Source organism: Pangasianodon hypophthalmus, chromosome 4, assembly GCF_027358585.1.
Source record: "Pangasianodon hypophthalmus isolate fPanHyp1 chromosome 4, fPanHyp1.pri, whole genome shotgun sequence".
Taxonomy (NCBI): Eukaryota; Metazoa; Chordata; class Actinopteri; order Siluriformes; family Pangasiidae; genus Pangasianodon; species Pangasianodon hypophthalmus.
In genome coordinates, this window is record NC_069713.1 from 10155332 (window position 1) to 10169305 (window position 13974).

At 38.8% G+C, this 13974-nt stretch overlaps 2 protein-coding genes across 3 annotated transcripts in view; both read right to left on the reverse strand.

Annotated features, from left to right (window-relative positions):
- The window catches only part of capn1 (calpain 1), a 92785-nt gene that overhangs the window by 39843 nt on the left and 38968 nt on the right, over positions 1-13974 (reverse strand). The gene's annotated exons all lie outside the window — the stretch shown is intronic.
- On the reverse strand, positions 1873-12734 carry LOC113539886 (Fc receptor-like protein 5). Of its 2 annotated transcripts, XM_053233092.1 has the most exons (10): positions 12641-12734; positions 11163-11198; positions 10776-11027; positions 10369-10641; positions 7665-7937; positions 7216-7485; positions 6804-7121; positions 6172-6438; positions 2210-2326; positions 1873-2136 (listed from the first exon to the last, which is right to left on the reverse strand). In XM_053233092.1, the coding sequence occupies exons 1-10, from the start codon at positions 12669-12671 to the stop codon at positions 2081-2083; spliced, it is 1893 nt and encodes a 630-aa protein (XP_053089067.1). In that variant the 5' UTR covers positions 12672-12734; the 3' UTR covers positions 1873-2080. The 2 variants fall into 2 exon arrangements, with proteins under 2 accessions (XP_053089067.1, XP_053089068.1); XM_053233093.1 differs by lacking the exons at positions 1873-2136; positions 2210-2326 and adding an exon at positions 2340-4179.

The following is a 13974-nucleotide window of genomic DNA, read 5'->3' on the forward strand; positions in this document are numbered from 1 at the left end:
AGGAAAGACAGACAACTGGGCTGAAGATATTATCAGATTATAACATGCTCAAACCACAAAGGGATATATAAAATATAAAGATATTACAGATGACCAAAAATGATGATTACAGACTAAAACATATTTACATTTCATGCTGATTTAAACCCTGTGCTTCTGTGGACGTTCATAAGGTTCACCATTTGTTACCCAATATACTACATATCAGGTCCATAAATATTTGAACATTGACAAAGTTATTATTCTAGCTGTCTACCAGAGTATAGTGGAGTTGAAATGAAATAATAAGTATGAGCTCAAAGTGCAGACTTTCACAGTTGAGAATATTTATATTCAAATCGTGTGAATGATTTAAGAACAGGAGTCATTTTTAATACTTGGTAGCAATGTCCTGAAGTCTGAAAGCCATAGACATCACCAGATGCTGGGTTTCTTCCTGCTCTACCAAGCTTGTGCTTCAGCTGTCTTCACTTCCTGTTTGTTCTTGGGGTGGTCTACCTTCAGGTTTACCTTTAGCAAGTGAAATGCAGCTCAGTTGGATTCAGGTCAGGTGATTGACTTGCCCATTGCAGAATATTCCACTTGTTTGCCTTTTTAAAAATGGGGTTGGTTTTGAAGTATGCTTCAGGTCAATGTCCATCTGCAGTGTGAAGTACCATCCAATGATTTTTGAAGCATTTGACCGAATTTGAGCAAACAATATTGCCCTATACATTTCAGAAATCATTCTGCTGCATGTCATCAGTCACATCATCAATAAATATGAGGGAACCAGTTCCATCCACCATAAGATGAGGTGGTATGCTTCAGATCATGAGCAGCTCCTTCCCTTCTCCATACTCTTCCCATCTTTCTAGTACAAGTTGATCATCCCTAGGATGTTGGTCCAGAAGATGTTTTTTTTTTTGGCAAACTCTAATCTGGTCTTCCTGTTTTTGAGGCTTACCAGTGGTTTACGTCTTGTGGTAAACAGTCTGTATTTACTCTGGTGTTAAGGGTCCCTAGAGGACTAGTGGTTAGGCCACATCTCTCTCACTGCTGAGGCCTGGGTTCGATTCCCGGACAGGGAACCAACCCAGCCACTGGGGTTGCATGCAACAGTGCGCTCTCAATGCCAGTCCCAAGCCTGGATGAAATCCGGGTGGGTCAAGTCAGGAAGGGCATCTAGCATAAAAACTGTGCCAAATCAAATAGGCAGACCAATGATCTGCTGTGGCGACCCTTAACAGGAGCAGCCGAAAGAGGAACAACAACATTTACTCTGGTTTTAAAGTCTTCTCTTCATTACTGACTTTGACACTGACATGCCTAGCTCCTGGAGGGTGTTCTTGATCTGGCCAAATGTCGTCAAGGGGATTTTCTACACCAGAGAAAGCAGTGTTCTAGTGTTTTCCGTGGTCTTTCGGGGCTTTTGGTGTTCCTGAGCTCACAAGTGCCTTCTTTCTTTTTCAGAATGTACCATAGAGTTGATTTGGCCACACCTAATGTTTCTGCCATCCCCCTGATGGGTTTGTTTTGAGTTTTCAGCCAATGATGGCAGTGATAGCTCTTTGGACTTCATATTGAGAGTTAATAGCAATGGATTCCAAACATAAATGCCAAACCTGAAATCTCTAGACCTTTTAAATGCTTACTTGTAAGTGAAAAACACAACTGGTCATGGAACAGCTGAGTAGCCAGTTGTCCAATTACTTTTGGTCCCTTCAAAATGGGGGAGCATACTGCTTTAATTCCTACACCGTTCACCTGATCACAATATCCTGTGGTAGACACCTAAAATAACAATAAGTTTGTCAATATCCAAATATTTATGGACCTGGCTATATATGTTCAGCAAGAAAAACAAATACAAGACACACAAAAGACCTTTAAATTATGTAGTTAATTTTATTGAATACTTGGAGTTTGGCATTAGTATCATGCAGGCCATGATAGTAAGTTCAGCTTCACACACTGCATTAACTTCCACTCTGACCCCATGAGGAGGTCTAAAGCAACAAATCAATATTGTCTCAAAACTGACAAAATAAAACATTGAGTACACAAAATTAAATAGTAAATATACAGTATCATGTTTATTTCATAGATGAACTTCCTCTATAACAGCATTCTGGGTGTTGTCTTCATCAGTCTGAACTGTCAAATAAAGAAAAAAAAAGATTAATGTAAAGTTTACTAAAATGTATAAATGTACTGAAAGTGTTCTTACCTCGAGCTCTATAACATTTCACTGCTAGAATGATGGTCACCAGCAGATACACAGAGACCGTCACTAGACTACTGATCAGTCTGAGCACTGACATTGAAGTTTTTGAGTGTGACAGACCTGATAAGGAGAAAAATAATAATTATAATCTTGTGTAAAGTGAAGTACGAGGCCCTAATAAATACAAGACTCACATATACACAAATCATACTGTACATGCAAAAATACTACATTGACCATGGTTATTTTTTTCATACAACAGAGCTGCTGAATTCCTGAATCTGTGTATAATATAAACCTGTGATTTGAATTAATGTACTTGTTCTACCATCAACAGCTCATACACATGGACTTGTATGGTAAGCACACCACATAGTCTAAGGAGAAAAAAATAATCTGATTAAATAATACTGTATATTTACTTTGAAACAGTCAGTAAGATTTCAGCCATGGGAAAAGTCTTTGGAACAGAGGAGTTTTCACTGACTGGTTTCTCAATAATATGACAAGCTGCCTTTTTGTCTTATTAACTTCAGAGAAAGAAAAGAGAGAGGCTGGTGAAAAAATGACTATTTATAAGCACTGTAATGTAAGTGATAACAGGGAATAACAGTGATAACTTACCTCATGGAACTAAATGTATTATATATATACAGTCAGATCAGGAAGTATTTGGACAATGACAGAGTTTTTGTGATTTTGCCTTTATACACATATATACACTATATATAGACTTTCAGCTTTATTTTAAGAGGTTCCACAAAAATATGGCATTTACCATTTAGGAATTACAGCCATTTTCAACAAAGTACCTCCATTTTCAGGCGTTCAAAGGTATTTGGACAAAGTGACATAATTGTAAATATAACCATCATTTTAATACTTGCATGAAAATCATTTGCAGTCAATCAATGCCTGAAGTCTGGAGCCCATGTTCTCAAAACTCATATTCTGAGTTTCCTCCCTGGAGATGCATTGCCAGGCCTTCACTGCAGCCACCTTCAGTTGCTGCTTGTTTGTGGGTCTTTCTGCCTTCAGTCTTGTCTTCAGTAAGTGAAAAGCATGCTCTATTGGGTTGAGATCAGGCAACTGACTTGGCCATTGAAGAATATTCCATTTCTTTGCCTTCAAAAAGTCTTGAGTTGCTTTCACAGTATGTTTAGGGTCATTATCCACCTGCACTGTGAAGCGGCATCCTATCAGTTTTGTAGCATTTGGCTGAATGTGAGCAGAGAGTATAGCTTGGCAGCCATACATGCCCATGCCATAACACTGCCTCCACCATGTTTGACACATGATGTGGTATACTTTGGATCATGAGCTGTTCCTTTCTTTTGCCATACTTTTCTCTTCCCATCATTTCATCAGTCCAAAGAATCTTATTCCAGAAGATGGGAGGCTTTTTTTAGATGTTTTCTGGCAAAGTCTAATCTGGCTCTCCTATTCTTGAATGTTACCAGTGGTTTGCACCTTGTTGTAAACCCTCTGTATTTATATTCATGAAGGTGTTTCTTGATTGATTTTGACAATGATACGCCTACCTTCTCCAGAGTATTCTTGACTTCTGTTGATGTTGTGAAGGGGTTTTTCTTCACCAAGGAAAGGATTCTGCGATCATCCACTTTAGTCGTCTTCCGTGGTCTTCCAGGCCTTTCGATGTTGAGCTCACCAGTGCTTTCTTTCTTTTTAAGAATGTACCCAACTGTTGATTTGGCCACACCTAAGGTTTTTGCTATCTCTCTTATAGATTTATGTTGTTTTTTCAGCTTAATGATGGCCTTCTTCACTTGCATTGAGATCTCCTTGGACTTCATGTTGGTAGCTCCAGTCGAACAGCTGCCAAATGCCAACTCAATACCTGATATCAACTCCAGACCTTTTATCTGCTTCATTTGTCTTGGAGTAACAAGGGAATGGACCGCACAAGGTCAATTAACTTCTTATCAGTCAATTGTCCAAATACCTTTGAGCCCCTGAAAATGGAAGTACGTTGCTTAAAATGGATGTAATTCCTAAATGGTAAATGCCATATTTTTGTGGAACCTCTTAAAATAAAGCTGAAAGTCTACACTTCAATCACATCTCGATGGTTGTATTTCAAATCCATTGTGGTGGTGTATAAAGGCAAAATCACAAAAACTCTGTCATTGTCCAAATACTTCCGGACCTGACTGTATATATACAGTACCAGTCAAAAGTTTGGACACACCTTCTCCTTCAGTGGTTTTTCTTTATTTTTATTATTTTCAACATTGTACATTAATACTTAAGACATCCAAACTATTAAAGAACATGCATGGAATTATGTAGGAAACAAAAAGTGTTAAACAACCCAGAATATGTTTTATATTTTAGATTGTCCAAAGTAGCTACATTTAGCTTTGATGACAGCTTGGCACACTCATGGCATTCTCTCATCAGATTCACGAGGTAGTCACCTGGAATGGTTTTCAATTCACAGGTGTGCTTTGTCAAGAGTTAATTTGTGACATTTCTTGCCTTCTTAATGTGCTTTAGACCATCAGTTGTGCAGAGGAAGGGTGGGTACAGAGTCAATAGCCCTATTAGTGCTACTACAACTACTGTACAAATCCATATTATGGCAAGAAACACTCATTTAAAAAAGAGAAAAGATAGTCCATCATTACTTTAAGAAATGAAGGTCAGTCAATCTGAAAAATCTCAAGAACTTTGAATGTATCCCTAAGTGCAGTTGCCAAAGCCATCAAACGCTATGATGAAACTGGCTCTCATGAGGACCATCCCAGGAAAGGAAGACCAAGAGCTACCTCTGCTGCAGAGGATAAGTTTATTAGAATTACCAGCCTCAGAAACTGCCGATTTACAGCACCTCAGATTACAGCCCACATAAATGTTTCTCGGAGTTCAAGTGTCAGACATATTTCAACATCCACTGTTCAGAGGAGACTGCGTGTGTCAGGCTTTCATGGTCAAATTGTGGCAAAGAAACCATTACCTCGGAAGAACAACAAGCATAAGAGACTTGCTTAGGCCAAGAAACACAAGGAATGGACATTAGTTCAGTGGAAAACTGTCCTTTGGTCTGACGAGCCCAAATCTGAGATTTTTGGTTCTAACTGCCGTGTCTTTGTTAGACATAGAGAGGGTGAACGGGCGGTTCCTGAATGTGTGGTTCCCTCTGCGAAGCATGGAGGAGGACGTGTGATGGTGTGGGGGTGCTTTGCTGGTGACACTGTTGGTGATTTAGTCAAAACTGAGGGCACACTTAACCAGCATGGCTACCACAGCATTTTGCAGAGACATGCCATCCCATCTGGTTTGCACTTAGTGGGGCCATCATTTGTTTTCCAACAGGACAATGACCCCAAATACACCTCTAGGTTATGTTAGAGCTATTTGTCCAAGAAGGAGAGTGATGGAGTGCTGCATCAGATGACCTGGCCTCCACAATCACCCGATCTAAATCCAATTGAGATGGTTTAGAATGAGTTGGACAGGAAAGTGAAGGAAAAGCAGCTCAACACCTCTGGGAACTCCTTCAAGATTGTTGGAAAACCATTTCAAGTGACTACCTCATGAGGCTGACTGAGAGAATGCCAAGAGTGTGCAAAGCTGTCATCAAAGCAAAAGGTGGCTACTTTGAAGAATCGAAAATATAAAACATATTCTGGGTTGTTTAACACGTTTTTGTTTACTACATAATTCCATACATATTCTTTCATAGTTTGGATGTCTTCAGTATTAATAGGTAATGTTGAAAACAATAAAAATAAAGAAAAACCACTGAATAAGTAGGTGTGTCCAAACTTTTGACTGGTACTGTATTATAAAAACTTCTGTGTCTCAGATCTCTGCAGACCTGGGCACAGCAGTATCTGTTGGTCTTTTGTTAGAGTTAACTGAAAAAAAAACCCCATCAAATTTGTTTCATCCTAGAAACTGCACTCAATAATTTATTTACAATAATATTATTGAAGACTCACTGTGCACTGTGATGTTGACAGGATTACTGCGTCCTCCAGATTCAGACTGACACCAGTAAACTCCAGTGTGTGATGTAGAGAGGAAGCTGATGTTACATGTAGATCCTGAAACTGATGAACAATCGAACAATGTCTCGCTGTGTGTGTATCCTCTCACTGTCCATCCAGTAGAGTCACTCTGGTCCTCACAGCTCAGTGAGAGAGACTCAGCAGTAAAGTGTTGAGTTCTGCTGGGACTGATGATCAGAGACACTGGAGGAGATTTACCTGAAACACATACATTATAATTCAGATCTTATTCTGAAAATTAAAATGCATTTTGAATTCATTATGATGTTCTTGTCAATGTACAATTTACTAAACATGTGTAACATTAAAAATTACCACAGGATTAATATTTGCTTTGATTAGACAATGTCACCTGAATAAACATCTACTATCAGGTGCTTATTCAGCTGATTTACGCATTCCTCACTAAGGAGTTTAAATATAAACTGTTATTACACAACATATTAGCACAGATATAATCCTTAATATTAATAAATGTACTATTTTTGCATCTGATCTTTCATTCAGATATGCATACATTTGCTATACTCCAACTCAACACTATTGTTGTTTCATTTCCTCACCAGTGATCCACAGTGGCTTTATGTTGCTGTACTTTGAGTAAAAGACTCGTTCTCCTCTCTCTGCTATGCACATATAAACTCCTGTGTGATTCAGAGTAACTGGACTGAGAGTGTAGGAGCCTCCAGATCCTCTGCTGCTGTCTGAGAGGAGCACTGTATTGAACCTGAGGGAACCCTGACTGTCTCTGTAGGGAATCTCTGTGTACCAGCTGAATGTCCAACCTGTAGAGGAGTGTTTAACCTCACAGCTTAGAGTCACTGAGTCTCCTTCAGTCAGCCAGCTCAGTGGAGACACATGCACTACTGCTTCTGCTGCATCTGAAGGGCAACAAATGTTAAAAAATAAACCATACAGAGTGGTAATCTTGTTACATATAATTAATGACATGATAAAACAAACTCACACACTCACCTGATACAGTGAGTGGAACAGCATCACTGATCTCTGAGCTCTGATAGTCACTGCTCTTCCTCCCTATGCAGGTGTATGTACCACTGTCATAATTTCTAACTGAGCTGATGCTGAGCTCCTGTGTTCTGGGGTATTGTGTGTAATTGTTCTTATACCAGCTGTATGTCCACTCAGTGTCTCCTCCTCCCTGAATTTCACATCTGAGAGTCACAGTCTCTCCTCTGAACACATGTTTATCAGGCTTTATAGTCACCACAGCTTTAGGACTCTCTACAGAAACATAATTTTATTATTAACACCCCAAACACAAACAATTCAATAATATACAGTTTTAATTCTACAACTGCTATATATGTAAACTGTGATTACTGATAATGCAGTGTATACTTATGTAATAATATCTAAAGTTTGTTTAGTAGTGGCAATGTTTTGCAACCTTTTTCACTCACCAGTAACATTTACCCAGAGTGCATCACTGTAGTGTGTGTAGTAAACTGGGTTTCCTCTTCCAGCTCTGCACTTGTACTGACCTCCATCAGAGACTCTAACTGAGCTGATGAAGTAGTGGTGTGTTTCAGTCTCAGTCTCAGTGCTCTGTGTGGGTTTGGTCCAGTAAAACTTCCATCCAGCAGACTGCAGCCACAGTGTACAGTACAGAATCACTGAGTTTCCTGTCAGTACAGCTGCTTCACGGCTTGATGTGAGTTTAGGTTTAGGTTTTTCTGCAGTTGGAGATGACACACACTTCAGGACGTTAACTGTGTGTTAACTACTGTAACCGACCATAGTGCAGTTACTATGTATCATAGTAACCGCACTATGTTCGGTTACACTACCTAATCATGTGCTGCTCTCCGAGTGTTTAACACACTAATCACTAACAGACAAAGACACACTGTCATAGCTAAATTATTCATGAATAGCTGTCAAAATATTTTATGGTATTTATCAAAGTAGTTTAGCTTTTATTAGAGTAGTTTTAATTGTAAGTACTCTTATTCAAGCAAAAGGGTAAAGACAAATGTACATGTTCTGCATTATGTTTGACTCTGTTCTTTTGCCACAGATTGTTTTTCTGTGCCTGAATCCCAAATGGAGTTCTAATCATCATACAGTGAACTACATGCAATGCCATTGTGTTATGCCTTATGTAGACAGCATATGTATCAGTAGGAAGCCATTTGGGAGGTTATCTGTGTTGTTTCAGATTTAACAGAAAGCATAATTCTGCTTAAAAATTGTGACTGTTGAGTCTTAGATATATATTTATTTAAAACATCCTTCAACAGAAATTTTTTTGAACTAGCAGAATGCATTTTATTATTTCATTTTGCACTTATTACAGTAGTAAGCTTGCTTTAAGAAGAGACATATTGCCATTAGTAGTATTTATTAGTGGATAAACCTGGGACATTTTTCCCAAAATAAATACATGTATGTTCAGCATTTGGTAAACATTTGTGTGACTTTATTACAAGGACAGCATAGTCTTACAATGTCATTATTCTCTCTCTCTCTCTCTCTCTCTCTCTCTCTATATATATATATATATATATATACTATATTACCAAAAGTATTCGGTCACCCATCCAAATGATCAGAATCAGGTGTCCTAATCACTTGGCCTGGCCACAGGTGTATAAAATCAAGCACTTAGGCATGCAGACTGTTTTTACAAACATTTGTGAAAGAATGGGCCGCTCTCAGCAGCTCAGTGAATTCCAGCGTGGAACTGTCATGGGATGCCACCTTTGCAACAAATCCAGTCGTGAAATTTCCTCGCTCCTAAATATTCGACAGTCAACTGTCAGCTTTATCATAACAAAATGGAAGAGTTTGGGAACAACAGCAACTCAGCCACGAAGTGGTAGGCCACGTAAACTGACGGAGAGGGGTCAGCGGATGCTGAAGCGCATAGTGCAAAGAGGTCGTCGACTTTCTTCACAGTCAATTGCTACAGAGCTCCAAACTTCATGTGACCTTCAGATTAGCCCAAGTACAGTACGCAGAGAGCTTCATGGAATGGGTTTCCATGGCCGAGCAGCTGCATCCAAGCCACACATCACCAAGTGCAATGCAAAGCGTCGGATGCAGTGGTGTAAAGCACGCCGCCACTGGACTCTAGAGCAGTGGAGACGCGTTCTCTGGAGTGATGAATCATGCTTATCCATCTGGCAATCTGATGGACGAGTCTGGGTTTGGAGGTTGCCAGGAGAACGGTACATTTCGGACTGCATTGTGCCGAGTGTGAAATTTGGTGGAGGAGGAATTATGGTGTGGGGTTGTTTTTCAGGAGTTGGGCTTGGCCCCGTTCCAGTAAAAGGAACTTTGAATGCTTCAGGATACCAAAACATTTTGGACAATTCCATGCTCCCAACTTTGTGGGAACAGTTTGGAGCGGGCCCCTTCCTCTTCCAACATGACTGTGCACCAGTGCACAAAGCAAGGTCCATAAAGACATGGATGACAGAGTCTGGTGTGGATGAACTTGACTGGCCTGCAAAGAGTCCTGACCTGAACCCGATAGAACACCTTTGGGATGAATTAGAGCGGAGACTGAGAGCCAGGCCTTCTCGACCAACATCAGTGTGTGACCTCACCAATGCACTTTTGGAAGAATGGTCAAAAATTCCTATAAACACACTCCTCAACCTTGTGGACAGCCTTCCCAGAAGAGTTGAAGCTGTAATAGCTGCAAAAGGTGGACCGACATCATATTGAACCCTATGGGTCAGGAATGGGATGGCACTTAAGTTCATATGTGAGTCAAGGCAGGTGACCGAATACTTTTGGTAATATAGTATATATATATATATATATATATATATATATATATATATATATATATATATATATATATATATATATATACACATATATATACATACATTGAATTAAATGTTCATAAGTGTTCAAATACACACTCTTGATGAATTCATCTTCATAAGTGTGCTCAATATAATGAATTTTGGATGCAGTGAATGTACTGCTACACCATGTTTTTTTTGTTTTTTTCAAATCTGTTACATTTTAAAGCAATCTTGTGACCTTGATTCATACTGCATGTAGTGATGTGATGCTGAAGTTAATAAATATTGGAATGAGGAAGAGATTAACACATGAAGACACACACACACACACACTCACACCCACCTGACACAGTGAGTGTAACAGCGTTGCTGGTCTCTGAGGTCTGAGAGTCACTTTTTCTCTGTCCACTGCAGGTGTATTTACCGCTGTAAGACTCAGCAGTAATGAATAAATATTCCCTGCTCTCAGTGTAGGAGAAAAGTTGCACATCATCTTTATACCAGATGTACATCCACTCAGTGTCTGCATGTCCTCGTATTTCACATGTGAAAGTGACTTCCTCTCCACTGAATATCTGTCCATCAGGCTGCAGAGTCAGAACAGCTTTTGGTCTCTCTGTACAGTTACAACAAATACATCAAATCAGTCAAACACCCTTCTCTGACCATCTGATATTTAATCAGTGTGTTTTGTAATGATTATGTGTATCAGTGCATGTTACAGGAGTGTAAGATCAGACATTTTAGTACCTGTTACTGAGAGAGTCACTTCATCACTAAATGCCGTGGACTGTCCATACTTAGAACCAAAACATTTGTATTTGTGACTCTGATCTACTTTTATAGTGTAGACATTTTCAGCAGATCTGTGAACATTAACCCCATTCTTGTACCAGTAGTATAGTCCACTTCCTCCCCTAATATTACATGTGAGTGTAACTGTCTCTCCGCTGAATATTTGTGATGCATTCGGCTGCACAGTCAGAACTGGTTTAAACCCAGCTGGAAAAGTTAAAAAGCAAATACACACTGTCAATGTAAAAATCTTAACTTCTGCATGACAGTGTACAAGCAATATTCTCTACTTTAATACAAATCCATGTACACAGCACAGACAGTAAAATATGTATACGTCACCTTGAGCTTGCCCAACTCGGATAAGTGAGGTAAGCACTAAAAAGGGAAGAGGAACAGAGAATATGATGTTATGTTCACTTGTTTCATTTCTTTAAGAAGGCAAATGAGAACCACATCATGTACCGCAAAAAAATTTATATTTTTAGTTTCACAGCTATAAGAAATGCAATGTATCTACCTGTTTCAATAATGAGTGGTGTTTAGAAAAAGCTTTTTTCACTCAGGTCACTATGCTGCTCATTACTGTCTCGTGTATAATTTGATCCACATCTGCTAATCTGAAGCTGAATTGCAACACTTCCTTCTCTGTGTCTCACATGAGAAATGTGCTTCCATGCAGTAATGCTACGCTGCAATACATACGACCTGCAGGATGATGCGTCATATGTGGGGAAAAACATTAGCACATACAGGCTAATGAACACATACAGGCTAGGATTGTGCAATGTACTGCAAAATGTGTCACAGAACCGTCTATTACAATGACTGCTGAGTGTTCCAGGGGAAATATACAACTGTATATTTCTTCTAGGAAATAAACCACAAATTTGCAAATGGCTGTGCCTAAAGAATTTATACAATTGAAAAATTGGTAAAAAGTATGGCCAGTATATACTGGGTAGTTAGCAGCAGACCAGGTAAATAAGCTAACTGCAGCTCTCAAAAAGAAGCAGTCTGTTTTCACTCATCATTATGAGGTGAATGGTGCTGCTGTGAAGGCTAGCAAATACCAACAAAAAGGTTAAAGCAATTTATTTGCACTGTGGTTATGGTTAAAAAGTTAAAATACATCTATTGCAGTCACATGAATTGATCAGTCACTGTTTTCAATTTGAATAAACCTTATAAAATTAACAAGACACATCTTGTTAATGACTAGGAGTTGAAAACATTGGTGCAGCCCCTTTATTGTGGGAAAGACACTAAAGACACTGTTACATTAAATAGCATGTCTGTTAAATAGCACCACTGTCACTGAGAATATTAGCAGAAACAAAGCAGTTTATATACTCTTCTATACACTCAGACAATCATAAATGCCTGCATCAGCATCACAAAGAATTAATACCATCACATGTTAATTCACCTTTAGTCTATGCCATGAAAACAGCTGAATTCAAATTGGCGTGAAATTTAAGTATGGACAATTAGTCATCACACTGACCAGATATTAAGAGAGCATAAAACAGTGACATAGACTATACCATTGAGTACATGTAAGTTCTACATACATGCGCAAGCACTCACACACGCATACACACACACACACACACACACACACACACACACTCACTCATATGAACTAACTCACACAACTGATATGGATATAAAATGATACGACTAAGCTAAAGTCTAGACATCACATATTACATCCTAATCACATATTAACCTCAACACACAGGACATTAGACTTCATTTGAACAATTTTTTAACCCACCACTCACTCTAATGAGGACACAAAGAAAACATTTACTCACAGATCATGACACAGAGTGGACAGAGCTCCATCCTGTCACACTGATGAATGACTGACTCATCAGTGGTCTGTGTTAAAGCCACTACACTTCCTACATTCTTACACATAGACAGAAAGACAGAAAGACTTCCGTTCTGGTGCAAGTTGATGTGCTTTTTTATGTGAACCCTACCCCTATGCCTCAGAAATTATAACAACAAATAGCAATTTGCAGAACATAACTTTATTCAACTCCTAAACTTGTATAGTTCCTCTGCTACTTCACTCAGGTTCATAATTGATCTAAACAAGACAACCAGTGGACCTTTCTGGAAAGCTTTTTATCTAATTTGATTGAGTAAGGAAGCTAACTGTGCTGGATATTAGATATAGTTTGTATCAGCAGGTAAAAGTGCAGCTGCATGTTTGATATTCAGGTTAATTCTTTGCTGCACAGACTATTATAATCACAAAAATAGTACTTTGGGTATGAGTCAGTAGACTCAGTAAGTCTAAGGTAATACTTAGATGGTTTAAGGCCTTTTTGTTTCCAGGAAAGAGCAACAGAGACTAACCACAATAGCTAAAAGCACACACACACACACACACACACACACACACACACACACGTTTAGTTCTGTATTTGTGAGCAGGAGATAAGATGCTACACATTGTAGCAGACTGTGTATCATGTCAAATTAATCTTACAAACATGTACAAAATAGATGTGATTAGTGAAACGGATTCCAAGATTTAGATTTTTATGATAAATTTGAGCGTACATATTTTCATCCACTTTATTTGGATAAACACACGGCATATGATAAGGTTACGGAAAAATACTGTAGCCTACTTTTGCATTACTTTAATGTGAATTACTGTTGTCTATCAAGATGATTCTTAGCAGTGTTATTTAAGATCTTCAGTGCACTTTCCCACCAAACATGGCATGGCTCACCAACAAATCAAAACCCAGGACTATCTGTATTCTAGCCAAGCATAAATGTTGGTTTCCCAATCCGTAAAGCTACATGTGAAAGTAGGCGTTTTTCTGAAGTTGAAAAGGTACTGAGTAATGCTGATGACAGGTACTGAATAAGTAGGCTTGAGAAATAAAATACTACTTGAAATCTAAAAGAGTTTGAAATGAAACCAGGAATATTTCATCTGCCACTAAGATATTTGTGGCACTGGAGGTATGGCGGTGCAGTTGGAATCTTTGCTGCCTCACAACTCCAGGGTTCCCGTTTTGATCCTGAGCTCAGGTTTTGCATGTTAAACACTGCACCTGTCTGTTAGAAGGAGCGAAATAAAACCAATTTGTATTTCTAATTTATAGCCATAAACGATTCATAA

Coding starts and splice junctions, on each gene's coding strand:
- LOC113539886 (XM_053233092.1), bottom strand. CDS start 12,671: ATGGAGCTCTGTCCACTCTGTGTCATGATCT. Junction 7,938..10,368: donor TGTTACACTCACTGTGTCAG/GTGGGTGTGAGT, acceptor CTCCAACTGCAG/AAAAACCTAAACCTAAACTC. Junction 6,439..6,803: donor AAAGCCACTGTGGATCACTG/GTGAGGAAATGA, acceptor TATGTGTTTCAG/GTAAATCTCCTCCAGTGTCT.